At 39.5% G+C, this 18,798-nt stretch overlaps 1 protein-coding gene across 3 annotated transcripts in view; it reads left to right on the forward strand.

Moving 5' to 3' along the window:
- LOC130906865 (DNA (cytosine-5)-methyltransferase 3C-like) overlaps nt 1-18,522 on the forward strand; it is a 61,281-nt gene extending 42,759 nt beyond the window's left edge. For 2 of the 3 annotated variants that reach the window (XM_057821548.1, XM_057821539.1), the window contains exons 15-26: nt 3,724-3,768; nt 3,839-3,918; nt 4,000-4,112; nt 4,598-4,781; nt 10,517-10,601; nt 10,675-10,820; nt 10,895-10,985; nt 11,761-11,909; nt 11,981-12,066; nt 14,110-14,179; nt 14,240-14,355; nt 16,899-18,522. In XM_057821548.1, coding sequence (XP_057677531.1) covers nt 3,724-3,768; nt 3,839-3,918; nt 4,000-4,112; nt 4,598-4,781; nt 10,517-10,601; nt 10,675-10,820; nt 10,895-10,985; nt 11,761-11,909; nt 11,981-12,066; nt 14,110-14,179; nt 14,240-14,355; nt 16,899-17,049 — 1,316 coding nt within the window. In that variant the 3' untranslated portion in view covers nt 17,050-18,522. The remainder of the gene's footprint in view (nt 1-3,723; nt 3,769-3,838; nt 3,919-3,999; nt 4,113-4,597; nt 4,782-10,516; nt 10,602-10,674; nt 10,821-10,894; nt 10,986-11,760; nt 11,910-11,980; nt 12,067-14,109; nt 14,180-14,239; nt 14,356-16,898) is intronic. The other variant, XM_057821557.1, reaches the window with a different exon arrangement.
- Nucleotides 18,523-18,798: the final 276 nt, after the last annotated feature.

Consider the following 18,798-nt stretch of genomic DNA (forward strand, 5'->3'; position numbering starts at 1 on the left):
TCCCCTTTAAGAAAGCAGTGAATGTGCTTACGTAGGGAGTCACGTGATCATCAGGAAGCCAATCAAACAAAAGCCCGGTAAGCTGACGCTAGCAGCTAACGCTACAAGCAAAACGTGATGGAGTGTGGCTTAAGGGAGGTTCACCAAACTTTCAACCGACATTTAGTAGACTCTTGGTGGCATCCAGACGGGCTTTCACCCGCTGTCCTCCTTTGTTCTCACGATTTCCGGAGATGGTGCTTTCAGTGCTTTCTACTGGTAGCCAGGCTAACGCTAGCTAGCGGCTAACGCTACAAATGAACGTTATGGAGTCGGATAGCGGCTCTAACCATGTCGAAACGGCTGAACTTAATGAGTGGATTGGGCACGGACTGCATCTAGCAATTACTATGTGGCGTTATTTTGTATCTCTGTCTGTGTGTGATTCCTCTGATAGCTTTTGTGATGGTAAAGCATTCAGCATAAAGTACAATCCAACGGCAAAACTTATAATGACCGAGAAATGGCCCCAGCTATTTTTATTGTGCGTGCATTTATTAAAAAATGCACTGGGGGGGAAAAAAATCCTTAAACGATAAAGTAAACACTTGTATTTAATAATTATGTCACAGCAGCCATTAACAATAAGTTGTCTTTTTGAAGTGTACTGTTCAAGCTGCAAGTCATTTGTGTTACAATTACATGTTTGCACAGGCATATTGATTTTGACAATGTACTAGTGTTGTATCGGTCGCGAACGATTCGTTCTTTTTGAACGAATTGTTTGGGTGAACGAGACCGAACTAATCACCATCTGCACTGATTCGTTCTATGAAGTTGGTGGCGCTTGTTCGCTGCGTGGGAGGGCGTTGAGCAAGCGGCAGCGTCTTCTGACATCGCACACGACCAATCAGACGCCAGCCTCATCGCGGGCAGGGGAGGGAGCGGAAACAGAATCATGGCGTATGTCACTCATTTCCACGTGTGGCCAATAAGCAGCCAGCGTGCAGGCAGGGGGGAAAGACTGAGTTTTGTCACTTCCCGTTCAGTGATTCGGTCCTCCGGTTCCTGACCTAGCTTGCTGCTAACTTGACTTTCCAGTAATGACTATGCGGTGAACGAGTCATAAAATGAAAGGAAACGACTTTGTCACATATTTGTTAACGTGGAGCCTATCAAATGCTGCTCAAAAAGACAAAAACACCACACAAATCTAGCGAGCATGGTTTAGTGTTCTACTTTTCTCAACAGACTCGGGACTGTGCCTATGACGATATACTATCAAATTTACAGTAATTTAAAACACACGTAGCTACGAGGCAAGCAAAACCTGAGCTGCGGTCGCGTGACGGCAGTGAAGCGGGCAGAGAACTGTCACTATATGGAGGCTTCATGGCAGCGATATGTACCTCATATGTGCACAGAAAAAAAATAATATTTAGTATGATCACCATAATACTGATTTGCAATGAAACTGTATATACATGTCAATTTTTTCCGAGTGTTTTTTTTTTTTTTCGTGTCAGAGGGTGTCGGTTGGTTTGACAAATTATGTCAATCCGTCCATCATGTGCTACTCAAGCGCCCCAAAAACAAAGCGCGCGGACACGGGAGATGTCGCAATATGTCTACATTTTTCTTAACAGACTAATAAGAGTAGAAAGGCGAAATCATAAAGCAAACAATTATTTCTCGTCAGCATTTGACGATCTGAGATGCGGGGACGACAGGGGAGCTGACCGGATTATTTTATTTATTAATACCAGTGCAAAAATTCAAAACGATCATCTTAATAATAAAAAACAAAAATACAACAGAGCGAGAGGTTAATATGATGTGTTGGCCGTTCCATAATTAGAAATTAAACTTTCGATTTATTTTTATTTTCGTGACAGCAAGCATGCCGCGTTGGCTGTTAGCAGCAGCATTGTATATGTGAGCAAGATCATGCTAAAGAAAGTCCGTGCGCCCCCGACCCCAAACCCCGACTTCCCCCTCAAAAGGAAAATGTTTAACCGTGTCCTAATTCGAAATGCAAGCACGAGCCATGACTTTGAGCCCATAGAACTAGGACAGACGACGCGGAAGTCCTCCCTCGCTTTTGCAGCAGCGGGAGGGAGACGAGGCTGTCTCTGAGAGCAGAATGATATCGCCTGTCACTCATTTCTGAAACTACGACGAGTGGTCAATGTGCAAGAGAGGGAGGGACCAAGCAATGTCACTTCCCGTTCAGTTATACTGCGAAGCGGTCTTTGGTGATTCGTTCGGCAACGTCACTTCCCGTTCACTAACCGAACGATTCATTTGGGTTGGGAGGGAGATGAGGGGGGCGAACGATTCGTTGAACGATTCGTTTGAACGAATCGTTTTACTGAACGAACCGGAATGGATTCGTTTACTCAAGTGAACGACAGATCCCGTCACTACAATGTACATTGTTCAAGTCAAACACGCTGTTATAAATTTTCATACTTGAATTCTTATTGCTTACAATACATTTTTATAAACTTAATGTTTAGACTGCATGTACAATTGTTAAATACAGTATATCAAATTGAATGCTGGTAAATAAATCAACAAGAAATAGTTAATCTGTATTTCATGCATTGATTCAGATTTTCAAATTATATAACAGTCCGCATGGGCGAATTTATCGTCATTTATCGTTATTGAGATAAATCTGCTCAATTTGTCGTGATACATGTTTAAGGCCATATCGCCCAGCCTTAATATACAGTACATAAATGGCACCAAAAACACTCCGGTAGACACGCCAGTCAGCAATGGGTGCCGTTTAAGTTACGAGACTTGTTGGATTAGCAACCGTAACTAAGGAGGGGTTGCGAGTTTTTATGAAAGGTCAATTACCGTCATTTTCAGACTATAAACGGCTACTTTTGCCCCTCATTTTGAATCTTGCGTCTTATAGTCCAGTGCGGCTTATTCGTTGATTTATTTGGTTTAATAGGTAACACTTGATTTGACAGCGGCCTCATGAAACAGTCATAATTATGACATGACACTATCCTGGGCAGCATTAATGAATTCTTATGACAAATCTCATTAAGTGTCATTCGGCAAATTATGTCACTAACTCCATTTATGTCCAGCTCGGATCTTTTACATCCATTCAAAAGTGAGATAGTTTGCCGGATGACACAAAATTACATCTGTCATAAGCATTCATTAATGCTCATGGCAGTGTCATGTTATAATTATGATTGTGTAATGACAGTGGTATGGCGCCATGGTCAGAATTGTTACCAAAATAACATAACTAGCAATTAATGAAACAACTGAAACAGTAACCGAACAAATAATTAGCACAGAAATTGAATTTTGATTGATATTTACATCTAGTGCTACAATGCATGCTAGGAGACTTGTTAGACGAAAACAGTGTTGACAGCAGGTGGCAGCAGAGGTTGACCGTCTTCCCCAAGGGAGCAGTGATGGCCAAATGAAGCTTCTTGAATCAATGAAGCTTCATGGTGGTTCATTTGGTCTTATGACAGTCTTATGATGCCGCTGTCAAATAAAGTGTTACTGGTTAATATCTTTTGGTGTAAATGTCCCATAATAAAGTGAAGACATCTGCGGCTTATTGTCCAGTGCGGCTTATCTATGAACAAATGCTGTTTTTGTGTCAAATTTGGTGGGTGTATAGTCAGGTGCGCCTTATAGTCCGAAAATGACGGTATTCCATTTTCTTGAGGTTTGACTTGCTGTGATTTTTCATTGCAGATGTTTTAATTGAGAGGCTTAAAGACAGAAGCACAAAACTTGAAGGTGAGCTTTCTGGAGTCTTATTTATAGTTTTATTATGAAGCTTCTAACAGAAAAAGGCTCGCCGTTTCAGATTGTTGTTTGGCTTGCGGCTCCTCCGAGGTAGACGTAGAGCACCCCTTGTTTGAAGGCGGCCTTTGTCTTAAATGCAAGGTACCATCGCCGCAATTCTCATTGAGAATTCTTCAAGTTTCCAAAGGAAAAGCCAGTTTTGAAAGGTCAATCTTGTTGCAGGAAAACTTCTCGGAAACGCTATATCGCTACGACGAAGATGGCTACCAGTCCTACTGCACCGTGTGCTGCGGCGGCACGCAAGTCATTCTGTGCAGCAACGCAAGCTGCTGCAGGTAAAGTTATGTTTCGATGCAGGTGCCAGGGTCTTTTACGAGCTAGGATTCATTGCCATTGATGGCGCTAGACGTCCAATTCCAAAATCAAGAGGAAGTGACCCATAAATGCCCCAAAATGATCAGGAAGGGACTCTAGAAATGCCTCACAATCAATAGGAAGGACACAAAATCAAGAGGGAGTGACCTGTAAACATCCCAAAATAAAGACTTAGCGATCAGAAATCAATAGGAAGTGGCCAGTAATTGCTCCAAATTAACAGGAAGTGACCCATAAATGGCCCAAATGACCTGGCAAAGTCAAGAGTTAGAACTTGAAATCAACAGGAAGTGACCTTTAAACGTCCCAAAAAGAATAGGTAGTGCTCCAAAATCAACAGGTATTGATATACAGTAATTGTTGTATCACCATACGGTGAGATATTCGTCATCACGAGCGATCCAAAGGTTCCCATCCCTATTCGCCGCTGCGTTTGTATCGTCAGATGTTACTGCAAGGAGTGCGTGGAGATCCTGGTGGGAAAGGGAACCTTTGCCGAGCTGAAAGACATCGACCCATGGAGCTGCTACATCTGCCAGCCGGAACAGTGCAAGGAAAGACTCCAAATCAGGCCGGACTGGAGCGTCAAGATCCAAAACTTCTTTGCTAACAACAGTGGCATGCAGTTTGTGAGTAAACCGTTGCACCAGAAATCACTCATTAGCTAGCAAGTGTAATCCACACAAGGAAAATGACACATCATGGACACTTTTATTCAGATTAAAAGACAGACCGGAATAAAAATACTCATGTACTATTCCGAACGAGATTTATGCCGATTGACAATCTGATCGGCGTGCATGAAAACACTTAATTACAAAATTTTGGAACGATCCATCCTAACCTGTGATGGCATTATATGCGTTTGTTTTTCCCGGAAGCTAGTTGCGAAAGTAAATGACTAATTATAAGAGGAACACCACGTAGTTTTTCGTGGTGCTTTCTAGAGCTGAAACCATTACTCGAATAATTCAAGTAACTCCATTTTTTTAAAAAATTAATCGAGGAACTTTCTCCGCCTCGAGGAATCGTTTAATTTTGCTAGCTCGCAGCATGACATTTTTCCCGGACCACATTTAATACGGCACAATGCGCTGACGTCACATGCATACAGGAAGAAGACGGAGGCAACGGATATATTTGAATTCAACCGTGCATGACTATAGGTGTAACGACAAAGAAGCCGACGAAAGCGAAGAGAAAGGCACCAAGAAAAAGCAGAAAATGTCAAAAGTGTGGGAGCATTTCAAGCTGGACACTAAGGCGAACACTGTTTCATGTATTCACTGAAAGACTGCACTTGCATAACACAACAGCACATCTTCAATGCTGCAGCTCCACCGAAGGCACCCCGTTTAACCCGAGAGCGTAGGAGACACGAAAAGACTCGGGACAAGAAAAAATTAAGTTAACGTAACGCTAATACAGTAAATAAGTTAATGTTTCTGTTCCTTGCTAACGTAACATTAGCCCTGCGGAGGGCTCAGTTTCAATTATGACTACTATTGATGCACGGCTAACGTGTCTTTCATACAGGTTTTATTTAGCCTGTAAGAAGACTGCGCTGTAGAGTGATGGTATAATATAAAAACATGATAAAGCTAACTGTGAATTTTAGCTCAGTGGTCATAGATGGATAAACATCAAGTAGCATTGGTGCCTAATGTGCTCCAATACAGCAGGTATCATTCATTTACAGGTAGTCCCCAGGTTACGATGTACGACGCTGAAGTCTCGTCTGCCATTCTGTCTCCAGTCATGTTTTTTTTTTTTTTTTCTCTTTTTTTTTTAAGTCATGTAAACAGTACCTAGTTCTTGCCATGCCTCCTCACACAACAGCAACTTTGTCGCCGTCCTGCAATTCCTGACGGCGTTAGGTCCCACCCGCTGTCATCTCCGGTTCTCATGTGTCTGCCCGAGAAGGGCCCTTTTCGGCTTGGGAGTGTCGTGAAGCCCGCCCCAACCTCCGCATCTCCTCCGACTGCCGACAAAGCACCTTTTTCGGATTTCCCAATTCCTTGTTCTCTTGCTGGTGCTGCTGGTGCTGCTGCTTCTCCCCTGGCGCCGACTCCTCTTGCGACTCCCAATCTAATTTTTTGAGTTCGGACAGCGGCCTCGCGTTGAGAGGCAACCTGAGCGGCCATGATATCACCCCTGTCTCGCCTCCCTACTCTTTCCACAGCGCCCTTTTCTCTTAGCAAAGCGACTCACTCGCTAGTAAAGCCCAAACAGTTTTTGTTTTTTTTTAAACCCCAAAGCGTCATTCAATATAACGGCATTTAACACAACGTACCTCACAGTATCTTATCTTTTAATTAATCATATGAATATGATGTATAATACATGTTTTTGGACATTTATTTTGTACTTAAATGGTTCATTCCCACTTAAGAGGAAATTCAGGTTACATTGCCAGCCTAGGAACGAACTCGTTCTTAATCCGGGGACTACCTTATTTTGAACACTGCAAAAACTCAAAATCCTATCAGGATTTACAATTTAGATTTAGTTAAAACTGGGGTTGTTCCGATCATGTTTTTTTGCTCCCGATCTGATCCCGATCGTTTTAGTTTAAGTATCTGCCGATACCGATATTTCCCGATCCGATTGCTTTTTTTTTTTTTTTTGCCCCCGATTCAATTCCAATCATTCCTGATAATTTTTCCCGATCATATACATTTTGGCAATGCATTAAGAAAAAAATGAATAAAACTCGGACGAATATATACATTCAACATACAGTACATTTATTATGACAATAAATCCTCAAGATGGCATTTACATTATTAACATTCTTTCTGTGAGAGGGATCCACGGATAGAAAGACTTGTAATTCTTAAAGGATAAATGTGACTTTGTATATTGTGACTAAATATTGCCATCTAGTGTATTTGTTGAGCTTTCAGTAAATGATACTGTAGCCATTTAACTGTTCTGCCCAAATACATGATGGGAAGTGCAACCATGACTGTGCGTAGGGGCACCAATTAATATATCTTCTCTGCGTTGGGAAGTAACATAGGGTGCTAAGGAAAAGATCAACCACTACCGTTCTTCCCCACATTGCTTCCCGCGATATTTCTAATTGTTGAGAGAGGGATTTCAAGGCTTTAGCGAATTATAAAGAGGCTCCAAAGACTGCCAAAGGTCGCTCTACTCATTTTACGTTGCCTGTTAGCTCTATATATAGGTAAAACGGCGCCATTATAGATTGAACGCGACAGTGCGTGAGTGGGTCGTGCAGCGCATGCGTTAATTGCATTAAATGTTTTAACGTGATTAATTTTTAAAAAATTAATTACCACCGTTTACGCGATAAATTTGATGGCCCTACTTTAAGCCAAACTAAAGACTCTGGATGAATGTAAGACATTTTGTCTGTAACGTTAAATACAATTAGAAAACGATTTAATAAAAAAAAGAATATATATATATATATATATATATATATATATATATATATATTAAAAAAAGGTATGTCCGATATTTTTTTGCCGATTCCGATACTTTGAAAATGATGTGATCGGACCCGATCGATCGGCATCCCGATCGATCAGGACATCTTTAGTTAAAACTTATCTACAATGTAAAAATTGCTTGACACAAATGGAAATTCAATTGAAACACGTGGGAAAAACACCTAACTTTTAAGTGATGTGTGTTATCAAGCGTAATGACATTTTTAGGTAAGAAATAAGGTTATTATTATTATTATTATTTTTTTTAAATAAAATCTTAAGTTTTTTTAGTGAAAGCACACATTCACATTTGATATTGCAATTGTTGGCTGTTTTAAAACAATGTACATCTATTGTCTAAAAATGTCTCAATATTAGGTAAAATGTCTTGTTTTCTCATGTAAATTTGTTCTTTACCTAAAAAAAGTTTTTTCCCGATTACTCGATTAATTCTATAGCTGCAGCTCTAGTTATTTCCATTTCAAAAAGGGACAAGAAATGATGGAAATATGGACATACACATGGTCCATGTAGCATTTTAATGTTTATCAAGGCAATAAAACTAAAAATGGCAATATCTACCGTTTTACTTGTTCGATTGACTTCAAGTAAAAACGAGAGTGAACCTAAACGTCCTCACTTTCAAACGAGGCCAACCAGCGGCACAGCGGCACCAGGGTGATGTAATGGCGTACCGCACGCGACACGTCACTTCAGCTTGTTAATATTCATGACGTTAGCTAATGTTGCTAAGGGGGGGACAAACGTGAGCGTGTCCCCAATAGTGAATCATTGGAAATAGTGTACGAAGGAAATGTTTACAGAGATAAACCTACCAATTCTGTCCGAAAATGATGTCTCTGGTGCCAAATTCACTGATAAAGATGTGGAAGAACATACAAATGTTCAGTTAAAGAGATAGCTTGAGTGTCGAGGGCTGAAAAAGAGCTGAGCAGACCAAAGCTTACCCTAGCCTTAGCTTTTTTATCGACACCTTTTTCTTACTCCACTGACAATGACATTCTCCTGTTTCAACAATCTATTCTTTACCACCATATGCCCTGTCTAGCTTATATATTATATCCTCTGGTTGTCTTACATCTCTGACCGTTCTTTTGGGCAATTTACATAGCTATTTTTGTGTAGCAATCGCAAATGCTACTCGTTGACAGCGATCCAACACTTTTAATTTTTTCATTAATAACAAATTTTAATTCAATAATTTATTTACATTTGCCCGTAATTTAAGTTGTTTTCACAACAGAAAAGGTACCAATGGCAGTCAGATACCATTTTGATTCTTTTCAGGTCATTCATTGTCAGACAGAGGAAGTTAAAATATCAAAACGGCTTACCTCTTTGTCCTCTGAAGGACCATGCCAACTCAACAAAATGTTTACTGCATATGAAATGTGAATGGCTTCACGTTGCCTGCGTTAAGCGTCCGCGTAATTTGATCTATTCTTCACATTTTTTCCTCCGATTTTTTGGTTTCAGGATACGTATGACGAAAACATCCTTCATATGTCGTAATGTCTACAGTCGTTTCTACAAGTTCCATATAAGCAGTGCTTGATCAGCATGTTCGTTTTTGAACGATTATCGGAGAAAAGTAGCAGAAATATAATGGTTTCTATGCGAGGGCGGGTCTATAATGTCCCACTTCCGCTTTACGATGCGACGTCACGGTCTAAAAATAGCATTCGTGCGGTACGTTATTGCAACGTGACGAGGCTTCAAAGATGACCCGGGCTCAAGGCTTACTAAACGCAGGGTTTCCGCAGGTCCTTAAATTGTCTTAATGAAAAATTTCAGTTGGTATTAAATTTCCAGACAATGCATTTAATGCGCGGGAAAACATTGTCATCTGCTGTAAAACTTGGTTAATGGTGTATATTTGTTTTATTCATGGCCGTGCACTACATATGAGAGTTTGAGATATACTGTACCTTGTCCACAACCTCAGCGTACGTCAGCGTCTTGAATTGTTGCCATGATGCCATTTTCTGGTTATTTGTGGTTCTAGAGGTGAGCCAGAATATGCAGAGATGGGTAAGGGTCAGTTTAATCAAAAATGTATGGAAGATGGTTTATTTAAGAGGTGGTTGGCCCCTGGTGAAAATAACAGTGCATGGTGCAAAGTAAGGATGTGACAATATCGAATAGGTGATAGATCACGGTACTTTGTATCCCAAAAGGTTATCAGTATGCTCCCATCAAGAATCGATATATCATTTTAAAAACGTGTCACTGTTTAAAAAAAAAAGGAAAAAAAGGACCAACAGGTTTTTCCCGATATTCCATTAGAATAGTGTTTACGTTAGCGTCGCCAATGGCACTGAAACCACAGCATTCACAGCCAGTCTTTTGTGGGTGTTTACAGGTGACTTCCTGTTCATTTTAGGCATTTAAAGGCTACTTCCTGTTGATTTTGAGTCACTTTCTATTCATTTGGTGACATTCTTTAGTCACTTCCTTTTCAGTAACCCAAAATCAACAGGAAGTGATCTCTTAATCACTCAACGGGAAAAGGGATTGTCCAAAATGAACTCATTGCTTGGCATTGACGGCCATAGACGTCCAATCTGTTTGTAGAGGGAGGAGGGATTCATTCATTCGTTGCATCCCTCCCACTTCAAATGGATTGGACGTCTACTAGTGATAAACACATTCCAATTCACAGCAAAATGATTAGCTTGTTTACTAGTTGTTCTGTAGTGTTTTTCTTCATCACAAGTTGTTGCAACATGTTTTGGTGTTAAATTATATTTCTAAGGTCTTGAAAATGTCTTAAAATCCATTTTGAGATCAGCAATCATTCTAAAGGTCTAATCAACTTTCCAGATAGTGCTCCATTCATTTGATTATGAATTGGTGGAATAATCGTGGCAAATTTTTCTCGACAGGAGCCTCACCGTGTTTACCCGTGCGTCCCGGCAGACAGACGCAAGCCCCTGAAGGTTCTGTCGCTCTTTGACGGCATCGCAACAGGTACAAAACAAGGACAAGACAGCGTAAATGATTGTGTTTCACCACCGTTTACCCATTTTATGTTGTTGTCAAGGCTACCTGGTGCTGAAAGACCTGGGTTTCAAGGTGGAGCGCTACATCGCCTCAGAGATCTGCGAGGATTCCATTGCGGTGGGCATGATCAAGCACGCCGGAAAGATTGAATACGTCAACGATGTGCGCACTATCACCAGGAAACACGTAGGTGGCACTCCCGCCGAGAGCCAATGCCACCAAAGCTTACTCTAAAGACTAAGGGCTTGTGTCATACGCAGCTGGCCGAGTGGGGGCCCTTCGACCTGCTGATCGGAGGAAGCCCGTGCAACGACCTCTCCATCGTCAATCCCGTCAGGAAAGGATTGTTCGGTAAGAACCGTTGCGGCCGCTCGTCCTAGGGTTAGGGATCGACTCTGATTTAGGATCAGCTTGTTTGGTCGATGACTTAAAGGTGCTATGAAATACTCCAGCAAGTGACTTTAGAACGATAGCAGACCATATGTTAGACATATTTATATGTATTTTTCTCAGTGTACGTTTTTCACCATCCACCAGCTGTGATGGTAAGTACAGTGTCTTATTTTTACTTCATTTAATTTTTTGGGGATTTAGGGGGGGGTATTTAGGGTTACTTAAAGGGTTTATTATGACTTACGCTGAAATTCGGGTTACGTCACCAGCGTAGGAATGGAACTCGTTCGTAACCCTGTATGTCCAATGAATGAAAATAGGTTAAAATAATTTACCTTGCCTGAATTAAGGACCTCAAATACCACTTGGGTATTAATTACCTTCTCCCCACCCAATTTTTTGTCTCGACAATGTCCGGTCAAACGATTTTGGGTTTTTTTCTTTCACTTTAACCCATGGGTACGCTTGTCTCTTATTGCCATCAACGCGGGTTAGCTAGCTGGCATAGCACTAGAAAGCTAGACATGATCATCAATTCCGGTTGTGATACCACTACCGGAATTACTGAATAAAAGCGGGCCATTCATGGTGAATTGTTTTGGATGGAATAACAAGATTTGAGTGCCAAATTGGTTTTCTACATGTAAAATGATATTAGTGTAGTCATTTTCATTTTTTTTAAATGCTTACCATTCATGAAAGGACAACTTAAGTTTGTTTGCGTTTGCTGCAGAGGGCACCGGGAGGCTCTTCTTCGAGTTCTACCGCATTTTGACCATGCTGAAGCCCAAGGAAGGTGACGATCGGCCTTTCTTCTGGCTCTTTGAGAACGTGGTCTTCATGTCCGTCCGAGACAAGGCTGACATCTGTCGCTTCCTGGAGGTCAGTGTCTGACGCAGCTCTTTTAGGGGGGAAATTGAAAAAAAACAACGTAGCGTTTTCCTTCTTTTCAGTGCAATCCGGTCATCATGGACGCTGTGCACGTCAGCCCCGCCCACAGAGCGCGTTACTTCTGGGGGAACGTGCCAGGCATGAGCAGGTAGGTTGCAAAAATATTTGCCCAATAATTCGAACTTGAATGTGTTGCCATTAGGGTGACTGAAGTACAGAAATGTTGTCTTGATACGTGATTTGATATCAAAGGTATCGATACTCAGTTAATTGTTTTTGGTTCGTGCATTCGCCCCCTCCCTGCTTAAATATATTGGACGTCTATCATTGTCAATGGCATGCAACCATTTCATTTTTGGCCGCTTCCTTGTAAGTTTGAAAGTACTTACGGGTAAATTCCTGTTGATTTTGGGTCACTTTCAGTTCTTGTTGGGTCATTCCGGGGTTACCTCCTCTACATTTTGGATAATTTCCTGTTGATTTAAGGGCATTTCCGAGTCACTCCTGTTCATTGTTTCTTGTTCATTTTGGGGCAGTGTCAGGTCACTTCCTTTTGATTTTGGGTCATTTTCTGATGATTTTGGTTCACTCTCTGATTATTTGGGAGCATTCCCGACTCACTTATTGTACATTTTGGGTCACTTCCTCTACATTTTTTATTATTTCCTGTTGATTTTGGGGCATTTTCAGGTCACTTTCTATTCATTGTTCCTTTCCTGTTGATTTTGGGGCACTTTGACCCAAAATCAACCCGTTAATGCCCGATAATCAATAGGAAGTGACCCAAAATTAGCAAGAATTGACCTGTAGATACCCCAAAACCAATAGGAAGTAACCCAAAATGAACAGGAAGTGACCTGTAGATACCGTGGCGCAGTTGGGAGCTCGAGTTGTCCTGGTACCGAAGGGTCAGTGGTTCGATTCCCGGCTACGATTGCCCACTGTCAAAGTGCCCTTGGGCAAGGAACTGAACCCTAATTTGCCCCTAATGGGTTGGCAGCGCCTTGCATGGCAGCAGCACCATTGGTGTGTGAATGTGTGCTCGAGTGGGTAAATTTGTGCCAATGTAAAGTGCTTTGGGCATTTTAACAATGTAGATAAATGCGCTATATAAGTCCTCTCCATTTACCATACTACCCCAAAATCAATAGCAAGTAACCCAGAAATGATCCAAAGTCAACAAGAAGTGACTTTGAAATGGTCCAAAATCAACAGGAAGTGGCCCAAAAAATAAACCCAAAGAATAGGAAATGACCTGAAATGAACAGAAAGTCCTCCAGGAATGCAAAAAAAAAAGTTACATGTTCAAAAAGCGAAATCAATTATGAAAAGTGTCACTTTTGACTATAATATTGCATCCCTTCTTCCCCCAGTAAGGCAAAGGGGAAGAAAAGAAAAAAAAGGAAAGGAGATTTAGCGTGTGTATTATGAGTAATTCGATGGGGGGCTTCGAATCAAATTTTGCTGCTTCGAAGATTCATTTAATTAGAGTGGCCTTGTAATAGTGTTTTGAAAGTGCGTTTAGTTTTATTGATTTGGGTTGATACACTGCCCTCTCGTGGCAACAGTGAATATGACATAACTCATCTAACATTGCTGTATTTAGCTGCTTCGTGTTAAAACCAACATAATGGAAGTTTTTGTTTGAGCTAATATGTTTGTTTATGCAATCATTGTTTAGTTTAGAAGTATATTCAGCAGTTTTTTGTGGGAAAATGTATTTGAACGATTTTTTTCAGTGCTTTGTTAAAAAGTTAGCATTTTATTGTATTTAAGCTAGCGGACGTTCTCTATGCAAGTAAGCAACTTGTTCTTTAGTTGTACTTAGATCTGCGTTTAGTTACTTTGGGTATGCCGTTTTAGGCTAAACTCAGGTATTTAAATTTATTTTTTAAATGCATTGCTTGCTCTTGTGAAATGAAACTGCAACTAATTTCAAGAAACACTCAGGTATTTTATTTTGTATTCGCATTTAATGCTCTTTTGAAAGTGCAGTCTTGGCAAGCCAAAATAAAATTGGAGAATAAACACTTGTTTCTTTGTTTTACATCTCGTAAAATGTATTCTGCAACGCATTAAATGTTCGTAATCCGATGACTCGATTATTCGAACTCACTATTCGATACATTAATCGATGACTTAAATCATTGATAGCCAAGCCTTACTAAAGAGTGTGGTTTTCTGTCTTCAGACCTCTGACGACCTCTCAGGATCAAAAGATTTCTCTTCAGGATTGTTTGGAAGTGGGCCGCACGGCAAAGGTAAGCACAAGCGAATGGTCGATGGCCGGCGCTCTTAGTCATTTTGTGTCTTTTGCGCAGCTGGACAAGGTGCGAACCATCACCACAAAGTCCAGCTCTCTCGTGCAGACCAAGGTGGGACTTCCCGTCACCATGAACGGCAAGGAAGACAACCTGTGGTGTACCGAAGTGGAACAGTAAGAGTTTTGGATCTTTATTTCCAAGGGGGAGGTGCTAAAAGTTCTCCTTTTTAATGCTTTATTTAAAATATTAAAACATAATATGTAGGGGTGTAACGGTGCACAAAATTCTCGGTTCGGTATGTACCTCGGTTTTGAGATCACGGTTCGGTTCATTTTCGATACAGTAAGAAAACAATGCAAAATATAAATGTGCTAGTTGTTTATTACACACCTGTGTGCTTTCAACAATAGGAACATTAGCCTATTCAAAGCTAGAATTCTGCTCAAAAAGTAGCGGGTATTTAAAGATAATTCAACAACAATTTGCCTTTCAGACCCCGCGTATTGGTCAGCTTTCTTTCTGAAAGAAAGAAGAAAAAACAAGTCCTGTGCTAAAGAGAAAAGCAATCCAAATGACAAAGATTTTAACATGTATTTTACAAATGAAATGCCTCAATGAATCATTTTTTTCCCTTATGAACAGTTTTCAAAAGCTTTATTGGTGGATTTTCTCAAATTAAAGCGCCACACAGAACTTAATACATTTAATTGTGTAAGCAGGATCTGTATTATTCTTATTATTTAATTACAGGTGTTTTAGCTCATTTCAATTTATTTTATTTAAATGGGCTATTATTTATTTTATTATGTGTTTATATTTTACAAATGTGATGTAGTATTCATTTATATTGTATATTTTATGTTGTATAACTTTAGTTCCTATGTGAATATTAGTTCCTACTTGTTTTGTTGTGGTAGGAGGGTTTTGTATTAAACACGGGGCCGTGTTGGTTATTATTATAGCAGAGAAGACAGCAGTAAATCAACAAAGACAAGTCAACTGTGCCCCGATCTACCACTCAAGAGATCTGATGGACTCAAAAAGTGGTTTACGATTGCATATTAGTTTGAAAATCGACAGGATCCACCGTATTTTTACACGAGTGACTTCCGGTCTGCCTGATCCTAGTTACCGGTAGTAGTATTGACGCAGGAGGGTCGCGTCTCGCATCAAATAATAAACTCTGCCATTCTTTTCGCGTGCGTCGTGTTGAGCCGCTTCTGGGACTCGTCTAACACGTGGCCGCACTACGACTGGTGTGCATTGACTGATTGACTTTAGCACCCGCGTTTCACTGCGTTCTTGCGGCAGCCACGTTGTCGCGCCGTTGACGTTTCTGGGTTTTACTGTCCTACCGTGTTGGTCCTCATTATAGTAGAGAAGACGGAGTAAATACAATCTACACAAAGAAACTGTAACCCGATCGACTCACAGCCTCGAAAAGTAAGGGTTACATTACGTCAGAAACTCGTTCGATACACCTCCATTCCGAACAGAGCACCACGTACCGAAGCGTTTCAATACAAATATATGTACCGTTACACCCTTAATAATATGACATTTACAGTGGCATAGTACTGATATGCCAAAAAAAAATCAAGTATCACATTTTTACATGACAGTTATCACATCGTAACAAAAAAATTATCACGTTTTTTACATGATAGTTATCACATTTTTACATGATAGTTTTCATGTTTTTACATGAAATTGATCATGGTTTTACATAATGATCACGTTTTTACATGTTTTCACGCTTTTACATAAGAATTAAGTTTTTACATGATAATTATTGTTTTTACAAGAACTTTCATTTTAAACATGACATTGTTTCTACACAAAAATGATCACCTTTTAACATGAGAATCATCACATTTTTGTGAGTTTTTGTTTTTGCATGATAGTTTTCACATATTTACATGACTTCATTTTTACACAAAAATTTCCACTTTGTATCACATTATCTTTGTTTTTACATGAGTTTTCACATTTTTAGAGAATTACTCGGTTTTTACATGAAAATCATCACATTTTTACATGATCGTTTTCATGTTTTTTTAATTAAAATTATTTGTTTTATTATATGAACATTTTCATATAATTGTTGTTTTGACAGCATAGCTACGTTTTTACATAATTATCACTTTTTAAAATCAAACTATCAAGTTATCACATTTGACAGTTTTTACATGAAAATGATCACACTTTAAAATATCACTTTTTATATGATAATTTCAAGTTTTTACATGATTGTTATTGTTTTTACTAGTTTCGATGTTTTTACATGAGTTTTGATGTTTTTATACAATTCATTTTCTAAAAATACATTTTAATTATGAGGTTTTTACATGAGTCATCACGTTTTTACACAAAATGCATGTTTTTAAAAAAAAAAATGTAGACTACTGTTTGTTCTTTTTTTAAATTAAGTAATTAAATGTAAATTGATAGAAAAAAATAACTCTTTTTAGCATCTTTATATGTACACACAAAATTACGGCATGTTTTTCTTTTTTCCTCTTCATTGCGTATTTTTTAGAAGGTGTGATTTATAGTCCGAAGAACACAGTACTTAGTTTTTGTTCAATTTGAAAAATGGCAAATAAGTAACGCTTTTTTTTTTTTTAATTTAATTTTTTTTTTAAATGCATGAAATGACTGGAATGAATGAGACTATTGGCAAAAGGTCAAACTTTGTCCGTCACTCCCTTTATAGGATCTTCGGCTTCCCAAAGCATTACACGGACGTCAACAACATGGGCCGCAATCAGCGCCAGAAGGTATTGGGTCGCTCCTGGAGCGTGCCCGTCATCCGCCACCTGGTGGCGCCGCTCAAGGATTATTTCCAATGCGAACAGCCGCAATGAAGTCGCCAAATCCGTTGACGATGCCTTAAAAAAAAACAAAAGCATTCTTTTTACTTTGTCAAACGACCACCTAAAACACTCCAACTCAGGAAACACATCAACATCCTTCCTACTGTCCATTCGGCTCGGACGTTTTTAGAAATGATCTCGTTGACGGCGATAGACGTCCAATCCAGTTGGACTGGGAAGGACTGCTTCGTATTGGTTTATAGGCTTAAATTAGCTTAATCAGAATGCCTAGTTTTTTCACCGAGTGCTCCTTTTAACTCATTGGCTGCCTTGACCATGATAGACGTCCAATCTTATTGGACAGGGATCGTTGACAGCAATCATTTGCTAGATATTATTTTTTTAATCCATGAAATAGAGATTATTAACAGTTTTTTCCCTCTTCAGGGATTAGCTTTTTATATTTACGATGAATTCATCATCTGCCATTGATGCCGCTAGACGCCCAACCTATTTGGACTGGGGGGGCAACCAGCAATCGTTCGGTAGATTTTTTTTTTTTTTTAATCAACAAAATGGAGAATATTTACCTTTTTCCCCTTCGTTTTTTAAAACTTTTAAAATGTTTTTTATATTTAGTATCAATTTATTGTCTGCCATCGACGTCTAGACATCAACGGCACTGACAAGTGATCAATTTTTTTTTTTTTTTTTTACTGTCGTGATTTTTAATCCTTAAACAGAAGCGTAATCCATCCATATTTGTACATTTCCTGCACTTTCAAGTTAAAATAGCGGCCTGATTTTCAATATAGGGAAGGATTTTTTTTTTTTTTAATCATTAATCAATTGTTAGTGTTACGAGATTCTTGACTTATCTTTTTTTTTTTTTTTTTAGATACAAGCATCTTTAGCAAACAAAGTCGTATCTACAGCAAGCGGTCATTTTGGAAGCTTTTGAGATACTAGCATCTTCAGCAAAAAAAGTAATGTCTCCATGTAGTGGTTGTTAGTGGAATAACAGCATTGAACATTGGACAAAATGGAGACACAAACAAAAGATGATTCTAGGAAGTTATGAAAAATCTTATGTGGTGCTATAATCTACTGTATGACGTCATCAGTAACAGCTGGCCTGTATCAAAATGTATTTTTAGGATTCAGGCAGCCATTTTAGTGTATTTTCTTTTCTTGTTGAACATCGTCCGGTCAGGCCGCAGTTTTGGTTTCTACCTCACGTCTGTGCCTGTTACTCTTTTTTATCTTCATTTTTAATTTATGACTAGTTTTAACAGAAGTGCCATTACAAACATGGCGGTCATAGGAGGATCGTGGACCAAAAAAGAAAATGCAATATGTTGGTGTTCTGTCTTTTGATGTTTCTTTTTTTATGATGTGAAAAGTCAGTTGTTGGTGGCTACTTCTACTGTGACTGCAAAAAAAAACTTGCTGCCTTAATAAACAAGGACTTCCTGTCACATTTTCTGTTCGTTTCGAGACATTGTTGACATCAAAATAAGGGCTGTGACAATATATTGGAAAGGCTCTTGCCCAGAATTTATCCTTTATCTTAGGTATGTTTTGTCAAACTCCAGCCTGGCTTTTTTTATGTCTCTGGGTCAGAAGTTGGGTCTTCCTGGGTATCCTACCATAGAGTCCCTTTTCATTCATACGCCGATGGATAGTACGGGTTGACACTGTTGTACCCTCGGATTGCAGGACAGCTTGAACTTGTTTGGATGTTAGTCAAGGTTCTTTATCCACCATCCGTGCAATCTTTCGTTGAAATCTCTCGTAACT

The sequence above is a fragment of the Corythoichthys intestinalis genome, chromosome 2 (assembly GCF_030265065.1).
Source record: "Corythoichthys intestinalis isolate RoL2023-P3 chromosome 2, ASM3026506v1, whole genome shotgun sequence".
Classification (NCBI taxonomy): Eukaryota; Metazoa; Chordata; class Actinopteri; order Syngnathiformes; family Syngnathidae; genus Corythoichthys; species Corythoichthys intestinalis.